This window comes from Hyperolius riggenbachi, chromosome 8 (genome assembly GCF_040937935.1).
Source record: "Hyperolius riggenbachi isolate aHypRig1 chromosome 8, aHypRig1.pri, whole genome shotgun sequence".
In the NCBI taxonomy this organism is placed as follows: domain Eukaryota; kingdom Metazoa; phylum Chordata; class Amphibia; order Anura; family Hyperoliidae; genus Hyperolius; species Hyperolius riggenbachi.
The window spans coordinates 280,906,974-280,926,088 of NC_090653.1; the positions used below are offsets into that span (position 1 = coordinate 280,906,974).

Consider the following 19,115-nt stretch of genomic DNA (forward strand, 5'->3'; position numbering starts at 1 on the left):
GGTACAGGAGAAAAAAGAAACCGCAGGGACACCGGGAACCCTTATGGTGTATTATCTTCAGATAAATGGCTTAAGCATGAGAGTAATAATACTCACAAGTGGGGGTTGCTGCAGAGGCAACCACTCAATTAAGCGTGTGGGGAAAGCCCGTCCCCACTCGGTCTTTTTTATGGGTGGTCGCTGCTTCTTCGGAAAAACTTCGAATCTGGCGTGAAGATCCCCACTGAGTGGGGGGTGGTATAATAGGGTATCGAAAAAGGTAGGAGGCGCCCTTGTAGTATATTCACTTTTTTGTATAACTATGTAAGAGGGTTTGCTGACCTTAAATCAGGAGACTTCACTTAAAGGATACCTGAGGTGACATGTGACATGATGAGATAGACATGGGTATGTACAGTGCCTAGCACACACATAACTAGGCTGTGTTCCTTTTTTTTCTTTCTCTGGCTGAAAGAGTTACATATGAGGTATGTAAGTGGCTGACTCAGTCCTGACTCAGACAGGAAGTGACTACAGTGTGACCCTCACTGATAAGAAATTCCAACTATAAAACACTTTCCTAGCATAAAATGGCTTCTGAGAGCAGGAAAGAGATAAAAAAGGTGAATTTCTTATCAGTGAGGGTCATACTGTAGTCACTTCCTGTCTAAGTCAGGACTGAGTCAGCCATTTACATACCTGATATTTAACTCTTTCAGGCAGAGAAAGAAAAAAAGGAACACAGCCTAGTTTTCTGTGTGCTAGGCACTGTACATACACGTCTATCTCATCATGTCACATGTCAGTTCAGGTATCCTTTAAAGAGAGTCTGAAGCGAGAATAAATCTCGCTTCAGAACTCATAGATAGCAGGGGCACGTGTGCCCCTGCTAAACCGCCGCTATCCCGCGGCTAAACGAGGGTTCTGTCCCCCCAAATCTCCTCCGTAATGCGGGGGAGCGCTTCCTGGTTGGGGCAGGGCTAACCGCCGCAGCCCTGCCCCACGCACGTCTGTCAGCGCGCATCTCTGCCTCTCCCCCGCCCCTCTCAGTCTTCCTTCACTGAGAGGGGCGGGGGAGAGGCGGCGATGCGCCGCTGATAGACGTGACTGGAGGCAGGGCTGCAGCCGTTAGCCCTGCCTCCAGGAGCGACCAAGTCTGCGACCAAGTGTCGCAGTGGGGGGTTTGGGGGTCAAGGGAGCCCCGTTTAGCGGCGCTATTGCGGCGGTTTAGCAGGTGCCCCTGCTAACTATGAGCTCTGAAGTGAGATTTATTCTCGTTTCAGAGTCTCTTTAATAAAGGAATAAAGTTGTTTCATTGACATAAGCACTCACGGCTCAAACCGCTTCCTCTGGTCAAATTAGTGTGCTGGGACAGTGTAACCAAAAGTCTGGGCACTAAAACTTTTGGTTACACTGTCCCAGCACACTAATTTGACCCGAGGAAGCGGTTTGAGCCGCGAAACGCGTTGTCTGAAGTGCTTATGTCAATAAAACAACTTTATTCCTTTATTAAGTGAAGTCTCCTGATTTAAGGCAGGCAAACCCTCTTACATAGTTATACAAAAAAAGTGAATATAGAATATACTACAAGGGCGCCTCCTACCCTTTTTGATACCCTGTAGTGAAAATAACCCTACTAAAATTGCTTCTTTTTTTTTTTTTTTACTATATTTATTTGTAGAGTATTTAGTCAGTATTTGCCCATTGTAAATGATTTCCTTTTCCCGATTTACATTCTGAAATCTATCATGTGGTGACATCTTTAGTCCTGTCAGGTGCAACTATATAGAATGTTTGTTTTTTTCTGAGAATTACAAAGTCAGTGCAAATAATACCTTTTCTCCCCAAATGTTCTGGGAGGAGAATTCTGCATAGCTAAACAGCCTAGGCTAAGCATCACTGGGAGGGTGATTGTACATACCAATATACAGCAATATATGGATACTAGAAGACCTGTTTAAAAACAGGCTGTAGGTCTGTCTCTCACTGCTGCATGTTAGTGCGCATGCGCCCTGCCCAGCGCACGCACCCCGTCCGTTGTCATGCGCACATGCCCACCTGGCTCCCTGGCCCCGTCCTCCTGTCCCAATGGCTGACTGTGCTGCGCACATGCGCAGTAGCAAAAAGGCACAGACCCGAGTACGCAGGGACAGTTAGGTTTTATAGTATAGGATAGGAAATGTTTCTGATGCAGAATCCAGGAAAATTACTGTAAAATGTGAGTATCATGAATAATTTATTGCATTTTTCTGTATGCCTCTATAAAGTAAACCTGATGTGAAAAAAAAACGTAGGATATAATGAACTGTATGTTTAGTACGGATAAGGGATAGAACATTAGCAAAGAAAAGAGTCTCATAATTTTATTTTCAGTTATATAGCTTTTTTTTTTTAATAACATTGCATTTGCAGATTTAAAAGCAAACTCTGCCTTTTAACCACTTCCCAACTGAGGGGTTTTACCCCCTGACCACCAGAGCAATTTTCACCTTTCAGTGCTCCTTCCATTCATTCGTCTATAACTTTATCATTACTTATCGCAATGAAATGAACTATATCTTGTTTTTTTCGCCACCAATTAGGCTTTCTTTAGGTGGGACATTATGCCAAGAATTATTTTATTCTAAATGTGTTTAAATGGGAAAATAGGAAAAAACGTGGGAAAAAAATTGTTTTTTTTAGTTTTTGGCCTTTATAGTTTTTAAATAATGCATGCTACTGTAATTAAAACCCATGAAATGTATTTGCCCCTTTGTCCAGGTTATAAAACCATTTAAATTATGTCCCTATCACAATGTTTGGCGCCAATATTTTAATTGGAAATAAAGGTGCATTTTTTTCAGTTTTGTGTCCATCCCTAATTACAAGCCCGTAGTTTATAAAGTAACAGTGTTGTACCCTCTTGACATAAATATTTAAAAAGTTCAGTCCCTAAGGTAACTATGTATGTATTTTTTTTTTTTAATTGTAATTTTTTTTTTTAAATTATAAGAAAAAAAAAATTGGGCAGTGTGGGAGGTAAAGGGTTAATTTTGTGTGTTAAACTAGTTTATTTCTATGTAAAAAATGCTTTGGATGTAGTTTTACTATTTGGCCACAAGATGGCCACAGTAACATTTTGTTTATGCGACCTGCAAGCGTCCGGAAGGACGCTTGCAGGAAGTAGAAAAAGGCTGAGAATTTTTTTTTTTCCCCACAATGGTCGCGCTGCTCAGCCGAGCGGCAGCGGATCATTGCGGGGCTGAGATCAACGAATGGGAATGGATTTTCCCATTCATTGATCTCCGTGCGAGCGGGCGGCGGCGTGTTTACTAGCGGCGGGCGGCGTGTTTACGAGCGGGAGCGCGGACAGCGGCGGGAGCGCGGAAAGTACGTATTTCTCTGTCCCTGGGGGTTAAAGGATGGAAAAAGGGACGGAGAAATAAGTACGCGCGGGGGTAAAGTGGTTAAGCTATAAAACAAACCAGAAATAATGACCCTTTGAACGTTCTGCAGTAAAACCTTATCTCAAGCTGTCTCTCACTGTTTCTTGGCTGTTTAACCATTTAAGCCACCTGGACGTGATTGTCATGTCCTGGCGACTGCTGCTGTGCTGCTGCGCGATCATGCGCGCCCCCGTGCCGACCCCCGTTAGCCCGGAGATCAATGAATGGGAATATAGTTCCCATTCATTGATCTAAGTCCCCGGTAGAAAGACCGATGGCTTCTCATCAGAAGCCGCAGTCTTTCTGAGCAAAAAAAAGTTTCCCGTCCTACATCTAAATATGTGTTTTAATAAAATAAACCCACATTATTACATTTAAAATTAAGTGTTTACCTCCCACACCAAAAATTACCCAAACAACATTTTTAATGGAAAAAACAAAACAAACAAAAAACAAATAGTTACCTAAGGGGCTGAACTTTTTTAATATGCATGTGTAGAGGGTATATTACGAATATTTTTTTAAATTATAAGCTTGTAAATAGTGATGGACGCAAAACTGAAAAAAATGCACCTTTATTTCCAAATAAAATATTGGCGCCATACATTGTGATAGGGACATAATTGAAATGGTATAATAAGTGGGACAAATGGGCAAATAAAATACATAGGTTTTAATTATGGTAACATGTATTATTTTAAAGCTATAGTGGCCAAAAACTTGGCAGAAAACTGAGAAATGATTTTTTTCCATCTTTTTCCTAATATTCCTGTGAAAATGCATTTAGAAAAAAATAATTCTTAGCAAAATGTACCGCTTAAAGAAATCCTAATTGGTGGCGGAAAAAATAAGATATAGATCAGTTCATTGTGATAATTAGTGATAAAGTTATTGGGAATGAATGGGAGGTGAAAATTGCTCTGATTCATAAGGTGAAAAATACCCACGGGCTGAAATGGTTAAAGGATACATCAGAGCTAAAGGGGAGGAAACTCTAGGTAAGTAGATTTTGTTTGTTTGTTTTTTTTTTAGCTCGGACGTATCCTTTAAGTGCTTCAGAAAACAGGACCGTCTTCCACCCAGTGGGTGGATTAGCTCTGAGAAGTTCTTTTGCATAGACAACTGAAGCTTTTTTTTAATTATTTTTATTTAACTCTTCCTGTACTGGAAAACAATATGATACTCTTTTCTTTGCTACTATTTCATAGCTGAACTACACATACAATTCATTATCTCGTAAGTTTTTTTATTTACATCACTTCAGGTTTGCTTTAAGAATTCTCATACATAAACGATATATAATAGACTGGTGTCCCAGTAATTGCATAGTGAAAAACCACCTGCCCTTATGGTATGATAATCTGACCACAAGGGGGCTCAGTCTATGATGGTGACTAGAGATGGACAATGAGACACTCGTACTTCCAGCTTGCACACAAATAAGAGAGACTCCGAGCAGTACTGCAAAGTACTTAAAGAGAACCCGAGACGTTCAAGAGAAAAATTTTATACATACCTGGGGCTTCCTCCAGCCCCATAAGCCTGGATTGCTCCCATGCCGCCGTCCTCCGCTTCCTCTGTCCGCCGGTACCGGGTCCTGTACTCCCGGCCAGTCGAGGCAAGCGCAGTGCGTCACTACCGGCGGACGCGGCCAATTTTCCGCATCACAGGGGCTCCCGCCATAGCCTTACGCATGTGCCTCCATACTACGCAGGCGCATGCGTACGGATATGGAGGGAGCCCCTTGTGATGCGGAAAATTGGTCGCGTCCGCCAGAAGTGACGGGACCCGGTACCGGCAATAGAGGAAGCGTAGGGCGGCGGCGTGGGAGCGATCCAGGCTTTTGGGGCTGGAGGAAGCCCCAGGTATGTATAGTAGCCTTTCCTATTTTTTGCTGTCCTTCCTCTCTGGTTCCCTTAAACCAGGGGTGCCCACACTTTTTCGGCTCGCGAGCTACTTTTAAATTTGCCGAGGCCAGGAGATCTACCAACGTCTCAAATGCTAAGCACGCCCCCCCCCCCCCCCCCCCCGCGTAGGTTAGCCAGGTATATGTGCCTGCAGCATAGGTTGCGTGCCCTCAGTGTAGGTTAGCCAGGTATATGGGCCCTCAGTGTAGGTTAGCCAGGTATATGGGCCCTCAGTGTAGGTTTGCCAGGTATATGGGCCCTCAGTGTAGGTTTGCCAGGTATAGGGGCCCTCAGTGTAGGTTTGCCAGGTATAGGGGCCCTCAGTGTAGGTTTGCCAGGTATAGGGGCCCTCAGTGTAGGTTTGCCAGGTATAGGGGCCCCCAGTGTAGGTTAGCCAGGTATAGGGGCCCCCCAGTGTAGGTTAGCCAGGTATAGGGCCCCCCAGTGTAGGTTAGCCAGGTATAGGGCCCCCCAGTGTAGGTTAGCCAGGTATAGGGCCCCCCAGTGTAGGTTAGCCAGGTATAGGGCCCCCCAGTGTAGGTTAGCCAGGTATAGGGCCCCCCAGTGTAGGTTAGCCAGGTATATGTACCTGCAGGCAGAGGAGAAGAGGCGGCGAGGAGAGACTCTGGCAGGCCAATGGGATGTAGGAGAGAAGCGGCGGCGAAGAGAGAGGCGGCGCGGCCGCTACGTCATGGCTGGGGGCGGCGCCGGGCACGTTACACACGCACATTACACAGGCTGCCCGCCGCCGCCCCCAGCCATGACGCAGCGGACGCGCCGCCTCTCTCCTCCCTCTCTCCTCGCCTGCATGCATCCTTATTGGCCAGCGGCCAGCAGCTAAACACGAGCTGCTGGCTGCAACAAACATTAACGAGACGCGGCCAAGAGGCCGCGATCTACCAAGGAGGCGGTCGCGATCTACCGGTAGATCGCGATCGACCTATTGGGCAGCCCTGCCTTAAACGATGCATACCTTTCTCTAGCTTAAAGGAATTATCAGGCAAAAAAAATGAGTTTCACTTACCTGGGTACATTTTTTAGCATTCTCGCTGGTGCAGGAACATTAACACATACATTTGTTAGTGTTAGCGGTGTAACGCGAACATTTGTTGGCATTGCATCACTAACGCTAAAAAATTTATGTGTTAATGTTCCTGCACTAGCGGGAATGCTAAAAAAATGTAAGCAATGCGGCCTGCCGACCCCAAGGTCGGCAAAAACGAAACTAGCTGGCGGTGGGGGACTGGAGCAGCAGTGAGTGACTACGCGGGCACAGGATGGCTGCATGGGGCTGGTAGAAGCCCCAGGTAAGTGAAAGCTCTCCTCTTTCATTTGATGCCTAAATCACCGTTCTACACTAAATAGTTTTTGTTCAATTTAAAAATCGCAGCTGCCATCTTGGCTATGTTATAACTTCCGGGTCACCCCTGTCTTCTCTGTTAGAGAAGTGCATCACTGAATGAAGCAGGAAGAGGAAGTGACACGCATAGCCATTGCAAGAGGCTCCTCCAGAGAGCGGTCATAGCACGACTTTGTTGGAAGTCGTCTGTCTTAAAGGCATGCCCATGAGAGATGCTCGGAGTCCCTTTAATGAAAATCAGATTCATGTTTTTCTCAGAATTCTAAACGCAACACCCCATAATGACGAGCCAAAAAAAGTTTACTTAAAGTTTTGGCAAATGTTTTAAATTTTAAATAATAATAATAAAAAAAATAATAATCACATGTACATAAGTATTCACAGCCTTTGCTCAATACTTTGTTGATGCACCTCTGGCTATAATTAGAGCCTCAAGTGTATTTGTATATGATGCCACAAGCTTGGCACACCTATCCTTGGCCAGATTCGCCCATTCCTCTTTGCAGCACCTCTCAGGCTCCATCAGGTTGGATGGGAAGCGATGGTGCACAGACATTTTAAGATCTCTCCAGAGATTTTCAATTGGATTTAAGTCTGGGCTCTGGTTGGGCCACTCACAGCCAGTTGTGTACAGCCATTGAAGGTGTGTACACACTTGTCAGCTTTCAGACGATTAAAAGACTTTCTCTGAACTTATGATTCATTCAACAAAAAGGTTCCAAATTTGAATATGCCGAATGCACCAATGCTAATCCCTTGTAATCATGAGTAGGGTTGTTTGCCTTACCTTTCACTGCTGGAAGATCTCACAGCTTCCTCTTTAGCCTCCGCCTCCGCCTCCTCCTCTTCCACTTTCTTGGTGAGCTTCTTCTGCCGTTGAAAAGTATCTGATTTTGCCTCACCAGAGAGACCTGAAGATGGGAAACGCCAGAAGAACGTGGTCAACATTTCTGAACTTGCTCCCGGTAATGCCAACTCAGAAATCTGTGCACAATTTTTAATGCTCGATATTTTTGCATAAATATGGCCTTCAGCGGGATTTGGTTGTTGACACTTCCAAAAACTAGGTAATAATATCCAATTTCAACAACTGAGTCTAAAACATCACTCCTGTTTATTAAGAAAAAACACAGAATCCAGGCTCAATGCCCCAAGTGAGGACACTTAAAGCGGTATAAAACCCTGACATAATATTCAATATAAACATGTTTTCCTACTTTTTATATGCTATACGGTTATCATATTTGAATTTGTGCATAAGTATTATTCATTTAGAAATTACAAGTTCCCAAAGTACAGTTTTTGCTCTGAGAGCTGACTTTGCATTTTATTCATAACTGCTTTTATTCATCTCGTATTGAAGGCAGAAATGCTTTCTGATTGTCTGTCTGTGTTCAGGAGCTTCTGCACAGTCAGAGAATGTGTCACATTCCTTACTTGATACAATTAAGTAAACACAAGATAACATTATCTCCAGTTGGGATGCGTCCACGTTTCTCTGCACTGAGCTTGTAAATCCTGTGTTTAACTAGTTAAATGCTGTTCTAGTAAAACAAAAAAATGGTGCTAGTATATAATATGCTGTAAATAATCTTTTTGAGCAAAGAAGAAATTCTGGGTTTCATTCCACTATGGAACCCGAGGTGAGAGTTATATGGAGGCTGCCATATTTATTTCCTGGTATACTAGTTGCCTGTAAGTCTTGGCATACGTAATGTCTGAGTCAAAACCCTGGAACAAGCATATGGCTAATCCAGTAAAACCTGAATCGGAGTACCTGATCTGCTGCATGCTTGCTCAGGGTCTATGGCTAAAAGCATTAGAGACACAGAATCAGCAGGGCTGCCAGGCAACCGGTATTACTTAAAAGGAAATAAGGTATTGCTTAAAAGGAAAATCCCCTGCTGGGGATTTGTATGCAAATGTATGCAGTTTGAAAATGGACCAATCAATTTAAACCCAGGTTTAAATTAATTAGTCCTTTTTGCAAGCTGCATATATTTGCATAAAAATGTGCATAATTTTGGAAAAATTTGCATCTCATTGATCATCCCTAGCACAACCCCGTCGCGCTCCCACAGCCGGGAGCGCTCTACGACTGTGCAGTACTACTGCAGGGGCAGAGAACACCCACGGCGGGGCCACGTACGCCCACAGTACCTGCCGACTAGTGGAAGTACGGGGCCGAATTGCGGAAGGATCCAGCAAGACATCGAGGGGCCGAGTAGCCTGAAGGGGGTTGAAGGAAGCCCCATGTATGTATAATTTTTTTATTTTGCCTGTCTCAGGTTTTCTTTAAATATAAGGTATAATGGATGTGCCAAAGGGGGTGAAGCAAAATCAATTAACCCTTTGCGCAGTCACAGGCAAATGCTCTCATGCAAATCAAACATATTCTGAATGGTGGGTGTAAGCAACCAAAAACAGGAATAAAGTAAGGGTCCTTCTCTATAATAATAATGGCAGTATTTGTACAGCGCTTTTCTCCTGTCGGACTCAAAGCGCTTGCGAGGCAGCCACTAGAGCGCACTCAGTAGGCAGTAGCAGTGTTAGGGAGACTTGCCCAAGAAACTTCTTATAGGTCCTTTCTCTGTGTTTGAAAAATCTCTCACCTGTTCTCATATGATCTGTGAGAAAACGGGGGGGGGGGGGGGGGGGGGGGGGGTGGGGGGGGGGCAGGGCAGAAACAAACAGTCAGGGCTCATTCACACTTGGGGTGTTTTTGACTTCTTTTTTAAGCGCTGGCGATTTTCAAAATCGCCCTGAATGCGCTTGTGTAATGATTCTCTATGAGAAACTTCACAACTGAGAGATTCGTTTCTGATCCGCTCAGAAAAGCGGTGCATGGGCGATTTTTTTTTTCTAGGCAATTCCGCCTCAATGGAAGGTATAGGATATATATATATATATATATATATATATATATATATATATATAGGTATAGGAAACACGCAAAACGTTCACAAAATCGCTTTGTGCAGCAATTGCATTCGCGTTTTTAAGAATAAATACAAATAAAGTCAAAAAGCGGCCAATGCGAACGGACACGCGAGTAGAACGCAATGAGAACAAGGCTGAAGGGCTCGTTCACACCTAGGGCTATTTGCGTTTTTTTTAGCGCTAGCAATTTTTAAAAAACGCCCTGAAATCGCTAGTGCAATGAATTCTTATGGGACAGTTCATATCAGCGCATTGCATCCGCTTTCCGTTCAGCAAAGCGCTGCATGTACCATTTTTGGGGCGATTTTGCTACAATGGAAGGTATAGGAAATGCGCAAAACGCTCACAAATCGCTTTATCCAGTGATCGCGTTTGCGCTGTTAAGAATAAATACATTGTATTTATTCTTCTCCGGGTCAAAGAGTTCAGTTCCTGACTTGCGTCAGGAAGTGAAAAAACAAATCGCTCTGCAAAAGCGCTCAACACAAAATGGTAGTGGGCAGTGAAGCGCCGGAAGGGGGGGGGGAAATCTCGCTGCAAAATGCAGCCGTCACTGATTGCGATTTTAGATGTGAGCAAAGCCTTAATCATTCCTCTGTGAATAATGACAGGGAAGTGGCACCTGTCGACATGGTACATCCCTGGCCTGCCTTTGACTCATGAAGCAGGGCTCTGATACACAAGGCATTACTTTCACACAGGCTGTGATCAGAGACTTCTGAAAAGCTTTCTATTGTTGCTGGCTATTAGCTCTATAGGGATGTGGGGTTTCCAGAAATAAATGCTTTCATGAGAACCTGAGGTGCCAGAAAACAAGAATAGATACTTCCCATGTCCTCCTGGAGAGTGGAGACCACCAATGCTTCCTAGGACCCTCTTTTTGATTAGGACCTCGCACCTCTTCATGCACGAGCACGTCCGTTCTGCACTTAGGCACGCCCCTACGCATGCAGTATGGCCACACGGAATGAAGCAAAGTGCAGCCTCCATACCATATTTGACAAGCTATTGTTGGATGTCTTCTGGTGGCAACGCTGGGGGGCCAGGAGGACTCTTCTTAGGTATCTTTTTTTTTTTTTATTTGGGTACACTTTAAGTGATCAGGGTGCTACCAATGATCATTTATGCCAAAAGGCTTTGGTCACAGAACCCCACGCATCTACAGCAACCAGGGGTGTCAATGAGATGATAAGTCTGAGACCATGCAAATTTAAATATAATTTATGCAGCCTGGAAACAGACCAATCAAATGCAGAAGCAGCTGCTCGATTAACTGGTCCATTTCTAAGCTGCATATATTTGCCTAAAATTAGCATCAATTATTGCATCTCGTATTATCAGCATCTTATTGGCTAATAATAGCACGATTGCCTGACCATAAAGGAAGTTTCTCTGGTCACTGCTACACCCAGGGCCAGATTCACCTATAGGCACTATAGGCTTGCGCATACAGGCGGCCCATTTTTAAGAGGCGGTTCTCTGGCCACCCAAATTGCCCCCACCCCCCATCTCTTGCTCCCTGCCTTTGCAGAGTGCGTAGTGTTAATGGGAGTAGACTCCCCAGCTCCTTAACGTTCCAGTGATGATCCCTATTCAGCGGCAGCACACACCGCGTTGTCTCCCTTGCAACAGCGGGTCTCTGCGTGTGCGAGGGAAGGGGGCACATCTGGCTACCTAAAACCCAGGCTTACCTTATTGGGGGCAGAGCTAGCTACATATACTTAGAGGGTTGGGGGTCTACTTAATACTTACAATTACCTTGTGTGGTTTTATAAAATAAGAAAAGGAGATGTGGCATGATGGGTGTGGCCTGTGTTGAGGGTTGTAGTTCAGGGCACCAGAGCTTATGTGCCTATGGGCTCCTGAGCTTTAAATCCAGCCCTGGCTACACCCTCAAAGTTTAGGCAGAAGTTGGTCATTGTGATGGGGAGGGAGCAGTGGTCTTTGTCCCTGGGGGAGAGGTCACAGCAGATGATATGCACAAAAATGGCAATGGGAATGTCTACAGAAATAAAGAGGTGATAATAGGTCACCCTTACCTAGTAATTCTTTCCTAGTTCGGCTTGCGATCTCCTTGATCTCCATGCGGGACAGCGACAGGGAGTGGGTGACGGGGATGCAAGCGATTGCACTGGATGTGGGCGTCGTGATGACCTTCGGAACCATGGGCGACTTCAGAGGTCTCTCAATGCTCCGCCCAACCAGATTGCTAAGCGGAATCTTGTAGATGTTCCGGTACTGGACTTCACCTAGACCAAAAAATGAACTCTGCTGAGCCGATTCTGTAAGTGACAAAACACGTGGTTACATCTGGAGGGGGCGTGTGCTGATACTGTAAGTGACAAAACACAGTGACGTCTGGAGGGGGCGTGTGCTGATACAGTAAGTGACAAAACACAGTGTTACGTCTGGAGAGGGCGTGTGCTGATACTGTAAGTGACAAAACACAGTGACGTCTGGAGGGGGCGTGTGCTGATACAGTAAGTGACAAAACACAGTGACGTCTGGAGGGGGCGTGTGCTGATACAGTAAGTGACAAAACACAGTGACGTCTGGAGGGGGCGTGTGCTGATACTGTAAGTGACAAAACACAGTGACGTCTGGAGGGGGCGTGTGCTGATACAGTAAGTGACAAAACACAGTGTTACGTCTGGAGGGGGCGTCTGCTGATACTGTAAGTGACAAAACACAGTGACGTCTGGAGGGGGCGTGTGCTGATACAGTAAGTGACAAAACACAGTGACGTCTGGAGGGGGCGTGTGCTGATACTGTAAGTGACAAAACACAGTGTTACGTCTGGAGGGGTGTGTGCTGATACTGTGGGCTTGATTCATGAAACCTTGATAACTGATATCATGGTCGCGCTACCATTTTTCGCACGTTATAACACTAGTTACGGTTTGCACACGCTCAGGTGAATTTTTGCGCAAAACTTTAGCGCGACCGTGATCAGTTATCATGGTTTAGTAAATTAAGCCCTGTATGTGACAAATCACAGAGTTACGTCTGGAGGGGGCGTGTGCTGATTCTGTATGTGACAAAACACTGTGTGACGTCTGGAGGGGGCGTGTGCTCATTCTGTATGTGTTCCGGCCCTCGACCCAAAACGTTTGGTGACCCCTGCCATACGCGATGCCTTCTGATCACTGAGGGGAGATGTCAGCTGTCATGGGACAACTTAATCTCCCCTCTCCGGTGCGCATGATCGCGTCAGGACGGTTCGTTAACGTGGACGTTGAATCTACGTCCAGTCAGGGCGGCAGCACCACCTGCTGGACGTAGATTCAAACTACGTCAGTCCCCAAACGGTTAATGTTCTCACATGACATGCTACAGCTCAACACAATAGCACACTGGCTGGCTGTGAGTCTCGTTCTCTTCCTACTCTGTCTACATGCTGTTAGCGTAAACACAGTACAATGATGCTGCCCCTGTAATCTCTGTCGCCTGATGCAAATGTTTCACCTTGCTTCATGAGAGATCCGGCCCTGCCTAGCATATGACCCTGTGCATCAACAGGGTCATATGCATAGTCCCGCCCTCCCACCAGCCCCATCGCCCAGAGATGTACTTCCTGGTGGACAGGAAGTACGTCACTGGGATCCACGTCATATTCCATCATTCCATGCATGCGCGCTGCAACCTTTTTAAAAGGTGTGCGTCGCCCATTGATTTACATTACTTCCACCGCCATGGGAGGAGTGCGGTGAGTGTCCTAGCCCCATTGCCTTGCATTGTCGTTGCATCACCCTGCAGTAAAACAGGGTAACGCAATGCACGCTTCCAATGCAAGTGTAAAAGGGGCAGAAAAATCAAGGCTGAGATAGGGCCTGATACCCGAGGTGACATGTGACATGATGAGATAGACATGGGTATGTACAGTGCCAAGCACACTAATCACTATGCTGTGTTCCTTTTTTTCTTTCTCTGCCTGAAAGAGTTAAACATCAGGTATGCAAGTGACAGTTTCTGTCCGGGTCGGGACTGGGTAAGACTATAGCATAACCCTCACTGATAAGTAAGTACACTATAAAACACTTTCCTTCGCCCACGTGCGGTTTTTAAAAACGCCCCTCGACCGCGGGGACAATGAATGCCTATGAGAAAGACACCTCTAAAAAAAGCCCACCGCAGATGGACACGCGAGCTGAACGCAATGTGAACAAGGCCTGAGAGCAGGAAAAAGATAAAAAGGGTTAATAGTTCATAGATTTTAGCTCTGGCATACTTCAATGAATGTGTCATTGAGCAAAAACAATAAAAAACTGTAAAAACTTAGTAGATTTAAAGTAGATTTAAATATAAAATAAATCTGTGGAATATCTTTAAAAAGTCGTTTTTAGGAGGAGGAGGATAGATACAAATGTTTATTTCATTAGTTTATTTTTACTTCGGGTATCCTTTAACCTCCTTGGCGGTAACCCCGTGTGTGGGGTAAGCCGCCGGAGGGTGCCGCTCAGGCCCTGCTGGGCCGATTTACATAATTTTTTTTTTGCTGGACGCAGCTAGCACTTTGCTAGCTGCACCAGCACCCCGATCGCCGCCGCCGCGCGCCCGATCGCCGCTATCCGGTGCGGCGCGCGCCCCCCCCCCCCCCCCCCCCCCAGACCCCGAGCGCTGCCTGGCCAATCAGTGCCAGGCAGCGCCGAGGGGTGGATCGGGTCTCCCAATGACGTCGGTGACGTCATCCCGCCCTGTCGCCATGGCGACGGGGGAAGCCCTCCAGGAAATCCCGTTCTTTGAACGGGATTTCCTGATCGGTGATCGCCGAAGGCGATCGAAGCGGGCGGGGGGATGCCGCTGAGCAGCGGCTATCATGTAGCGAGCCCTCGGCTCGCTACATGATTAAAAAAAAAAAATTAAAAAAAAAAAACTGCTGCGCTTCCCCCTGGTGGTATTTTTCATACCGCCAAGGGGGTTAAGATATTCATATTTCATTCTATGTGATTCTTATCATTCAAAATAAATTACCTGTATCACAGCTGTTTTGTGAGAGGCTGGTAACACTTATAGTGGTTGTTTCACAAAGGTTACTTATTTTTCACCTTAACTGTAAAGGTTCGTACACACAAACGACGGGTCCGTTAGACCCTCCCGTGGGGCGGTTGGACTGCCGACAGTAGCACTTGAGTACAGGTTGTCGGCAGACTAAGACTGTTTTTGACTGATCTGCCGAACAAAAACAGTCTGCCGACAGCTTGTACTCACGTGCTACTGGTGGCAGAACGATAAATAGATAAGGAGAGCTAAACCATGAGTTAACCTCCTTAGCGTTCTGGACGAGCTGAGCTCGTCCAGTAATGCCGCAGGGCACCGCTCAGGCCCTGGTGGGCCCATTTAAATTTTTTTTTTAAACACGCAGCTAGCACTTTGCTAGCTGTGTGTTTCTCCGATCGCCGATCCGCCGCTACCCGACGCGTAACAGGCCCCCCTCCCCCCCCCGAGACCCCTGTGCAGCCTGGTCAATCAGTGTCAGGCAGAGCTGAGGGGTGGATCGGGACTCCCTGTGACGTCACGACGTTGATGACGTCATTCCGTTCATCACCATGGCGACGGGGGAAGGCCTGAAGGAAATCCCGTTCAGAATGGGATTTCCTTATGGGCAAGCGCGCCGGCGGCAATCAGAAGGGTGGGTGGGATTCAGCAGGGAGGGGGTAGCTAGCGCTAGGCTAAAAATAAAATTAGGTTAAAAAAACCACCCGCGGCCGTGGGAAATCAGAACGCCAGGGAGGTTAAGTTAGATAAGGAGCCTTAATGTGTAATATGTGTGTGCGCATTCACAGTACACATTACATACAGTATGTCATAGCTCTGTACAGAGCAATCTCTAGCTGTGTCACTAGATGGCGCCATGCTTCTCTCTTCTTTAGTACATCACTGAGTGGCAAGGGGGGGGGGGGGACATTATCTAGAAATATGGATAATGACAATTGCTGATCACCCGGGTGACCTGCTGCAATGCAGCTGAACCGCCGTTTCTACAAATGAGAGCGGACAGGATTTCATTAGCGATGCCCCTCCGCTGACCTGTGATATTTATCGATGTGAGCAGAGAATAGTGTGCCTGGCTGGTTGCTGCCAATCGTTACACAGCACAGCAGTCTCATGTCTGTGGCCCGGGGCCTCCTTACCTTCAGTGGGGGAGGAAGGGAAGGCCGGAAGCTCGTAGCCGCTGGGGGTCTGGGGCGAGCTGTGGGAACTGGTGTCCTTCGAGCTGCTGTTTGACGAGGTGCTCGCTGCTGCCGAGGCTTTATAGTAAATATCCGACTGGATAGAGGAGACACAAAGTCATGTCTGTTCCTTCCATTCCCCTATATCCCCACACCCACCAGTGGGCCCCGTTTCCTATATCCCCACAACGACCAGTGGGCCCCATTCCCTGTTTCCCCACAACCACCAGTGGGCCCCGTTTCCTATTTCCCTTCACCAACCAGTGACCCCGGTCTACCAAATGCCCCACCAGTTGATACCCCATTCCCTATTTCCCCACACCCACCAGTGGCCCCTGTTCCTTATTTCCCCAAACCTACCAGTTGGCCCCATCCCTCACAACCACAAGTGGCCCTGTTCCCCACAAGTGGTCCTTATTCCCTATTTCCCCACACCTACCAGTGGGCCCAATTCCCTATTTCCCCACACCCACCAGTGGGCCCATTCCCTATTTCCCCACACCCACCAGTGGGCCCAATTCCCTATTTCCCCACACCCACCAGTGGGCCCAATTCCCTATTTCCCCACACCCACAAGTGACCCAGGTCCCCTTAATTCCCCACACTCACCAGTGACCCCGGTCACCTAATTCCCCACATCCACCAGTGACCCCGGTCCCCTATTTCCTCACACCCACCAGTGGGCCCCGTTTCCTATTTCCCCACACCCACCAGTGGCATCCATACCCCGTTTCCCCACACCCCACCAGTGGGCCCCGTTCCGCATTATCCCTGCACCTACCAGTGGGCCCATTCCCTATTTTTCCACACCCCACCAGTGGGCCCCGTTCCGCATTATCCCTGCACCTACCAGTGGGCCCAATTCCCTATTTCCCCACACCCACAAGTGACCCAGGTCCCCTTAATTCCCCACATCCACCAGTGACCCCGGTCCCCTATTTCCTCACACCCACCAGTGGGCCCCGTTTCCCATTTCCCCACACCCACCAGTGGCATCCATACCCCATTTCCCCACACCCACCAGTGGCATCCATACCCCATTTCCCCACACCCACCAGTGGCATCCATACCCCATTTCCCCACACCCACCAGTGGCATCCATACCCCGTTTCCCCACACCCACCAGTGGCATCCATACCCCGTTTCCCCACACCCCACCAGTGGGCCTCGTTCCTCATTATCCCTGCATCTACCAGTGGGGATGGCCAATGAGATGCTAATGAATCTGGGCTGATGCACATTTTATGGAGCTTGGAATTGGACCAATCAAAGGTAGTAGCAGCTGCCAAGTCTGATTGGTCAATTTCCCAGCTGTAGACATTTGCATTAAATTTGCATAATCCCAGAAGGGTTAGCATGTCATTGAGCATCCCAATTACGTCTTACACAATCTTGCATAGTTGTAAAATATGACGGAACCATTAGTGCCACAATGCAACTCACCCGTGAGGCCACCAGTTGCAGCTCTGGAACCACCGCCGTGTGGACCAAGTTGCCATTAACAACCAGACGGATTTCAATAGAGTCTGTGGTGAAGGCCAAGATGTAGGGGAAAGCGCACACTGTCCCAAAAAACAAAAACAAAAAAACAGAGGTTTGCTAAGCACAAGTCTCTTTATCATACAGACACCACCTCATCACCTACTTCAAGAGGCCACACCTCTTAACCCATTACTACATGAATCCCCATCTTCCACATCCTCTCCCCTCCTAACCACACCCCTTCCTGAATCCCCATCCATCTTTTCCCAAACCCCTCCCATTCCCTTCTTCCTACTTACCACGCCCATTTGCTCCACCCTATTCCTTCTCCGCTTCCCACTCTTATATTCGGCCAATCGGCTCTCATTTTCATCTTTCTCCATCTACTCCTTCCCATCCCCAGCTTTTAATTTCTTCCAATTAGCTCAATGTCCCTCCTCCTGACCTTCCACCCACATTTCCTTCCCCACACTACACCCTCCCCAATTTCTCAATAAGTGCCCAATTAATCTCTTCTTCCTCTTGACCACACTCTGATCTCCACCTATTCCTTGCCTATCCCCAACCCAGCTTTTCTCTTTCTTTCCCGCCTTTTCTCATTCTTTCCCACCCCTCTACCGTGTCTGCATTGCCCTCCCTTGGACTACTTATTCTCTCTTGACTCCTCCGTCATATCACTAAAAGGTCCTCTGCCTTTTCCCCATGCTGACTACCATATGTCCCTACCCTCTTTCCCACCCACCAATTCCACTCCTCCATCACACCCCACCATGTCACCGAATGCAACTAGGGTTGATCAGAACAACTAATTTCCAATTTTGCCGAAATCCGGCCTTCCGTTTTCATGTTCCAAAGGAATTTTCTATTGAAGTCAATGCGGTCAATAGTTCTGCTGATGATAAAATTGGGTTCGGAAACAAAAACTTTTTCAGCAAACAAGTTAATATGGTGGATTCTAAAACAAGAATTTTCAGCAAACACAGCTTCAACACAATGGCTAGGAGAGTGAAATTGGCTTCTGGAACAAGGGAGCAAACGGTGACACCAACAAGGTGGCCACTGTGGGATCCACAGTCCCCGAAGGCCACGTCTGAGTGGCAGAACGAGTGGTTTTCTACATGGATTAGGGGACCAGCCAATTTTCTCATCAGCAGAATGGCACATGGTACTTGAAACAGTGTAATTTCAGATTTGTGTGACTTTACTCATTACAGCCGAATTCCGATGTAAAAATCGAACTCAGAACTATTCTGATTCCAAAAGCTCATCCCTAAATGCAACATGGCCAGAACAGCAGTGCACTAACTGCGGCTGGTCGTTTGACTGTTATTGCTACTACCTCATATGAATGTTGGCGCTAGTCTAATTCAGTGGACCCAGCAGGAAATCTCACAGGGAACAGTTCTCCAATCACCGCACCCTCTACAGCACGTAGCATTGTGATTGGCTGAATAGTGTGGGCGTAGTTTACTACGACCTGAAACGTAGCAGTTGGAGAGGGTGCCGCCCACCCAATCACGTCAGCAGAATGTCCCTATGTGGCTCCCTGCTGGGACCCCTAAGCCAAATTAGCGCCTGAATGTTTTCCACCACTTTATACTGAAAATATGTATTTCCTAAATTCACAGTTTTGTAATTTTGAGGAGATGTCTTACCGACGGCATTGGGCACCTGATTCCAGCTGAAGTGGAAGTCGGACGCGGAGGGCTGGATGAGAGGTGAGCCGCCATTGAAAGGACACACCTTCTTGTAGTAACAAATATCTGCAAAAAAAAAGATACGTCACCATGTGACCGATCTGTACCGTATAATATGCCATATAATTTATAGAAGGGTGGGGTGGAGGCACCCA

The 19,115-nt window shown here is 46.9% G+C and overlaps 2 protein-coding genes across 7 annotated transcripts in view; one reads left to right on the forward strand and one right to left on the reverse strand.

Moving 5' to 3' along the window:
- The window catches only part of SLC2A8 (solute carrier family 2 member 8), a 124,657-nt gene that overhangs the window by 94,709 nt on the left and 10,833 nt on the right, over window positions 1–19,115 (forward strand). Inside the window, exon 10 of the mRNA XM_068249014.1 lies at window positions 18,892–18,981. Coding sequence (XP_068105115.1) covers window positions 18,892–18,948 — 57 coding nt within the window. The 3' untranslated portion in view covers window positions 18,949–18,981. The remainder of the gene's footprint in view (window positions 1–18,891; window positions 18,982–19,115) is intronic.
- Window positions 1–19,115, reverse strand: part of GARNL3 (GTPase activating Rap/RanGAP domain like 3) — a 258,342-nt gene that overhangs the window by 1,740 nt on the left and 237,487 nt on the right. For 3 of the 6 annotated variants that reach the window (XM_068249011.1, XM_068249009.1, XM_068249008.1), the window contains 5 exons: window positions 18,919–19,026; window positions 17,225–17,343; window positions 15,743–15,878; window positions 11,651–11,860; window positions 7,459–7,582 (listed from right to left, as the gene is read on the reverse strand). In XM_068249011.1, coding sequence (XP_068105112.1) covers window positions 7,459–7,582; window positions 11,651–11,860; window positions 15,743–15,878; window positions 17,225–17,343; window positions 18,919–19,026 — 697 coding nt within the window. Of the gene's footprint in view, window positions 1–7,458; window positions 7,583–11,650; window positions 11,894–15,742; window positions 15,879–17,224; window positions 17,344–18,918; window positions 19,027–19,115 lie in introns of all 6 variants that reach the window. The other 3 variants (XM_068249007.1, XM_068249006.1, XM_068249005.1) reach the window with 1 other exon arrangement.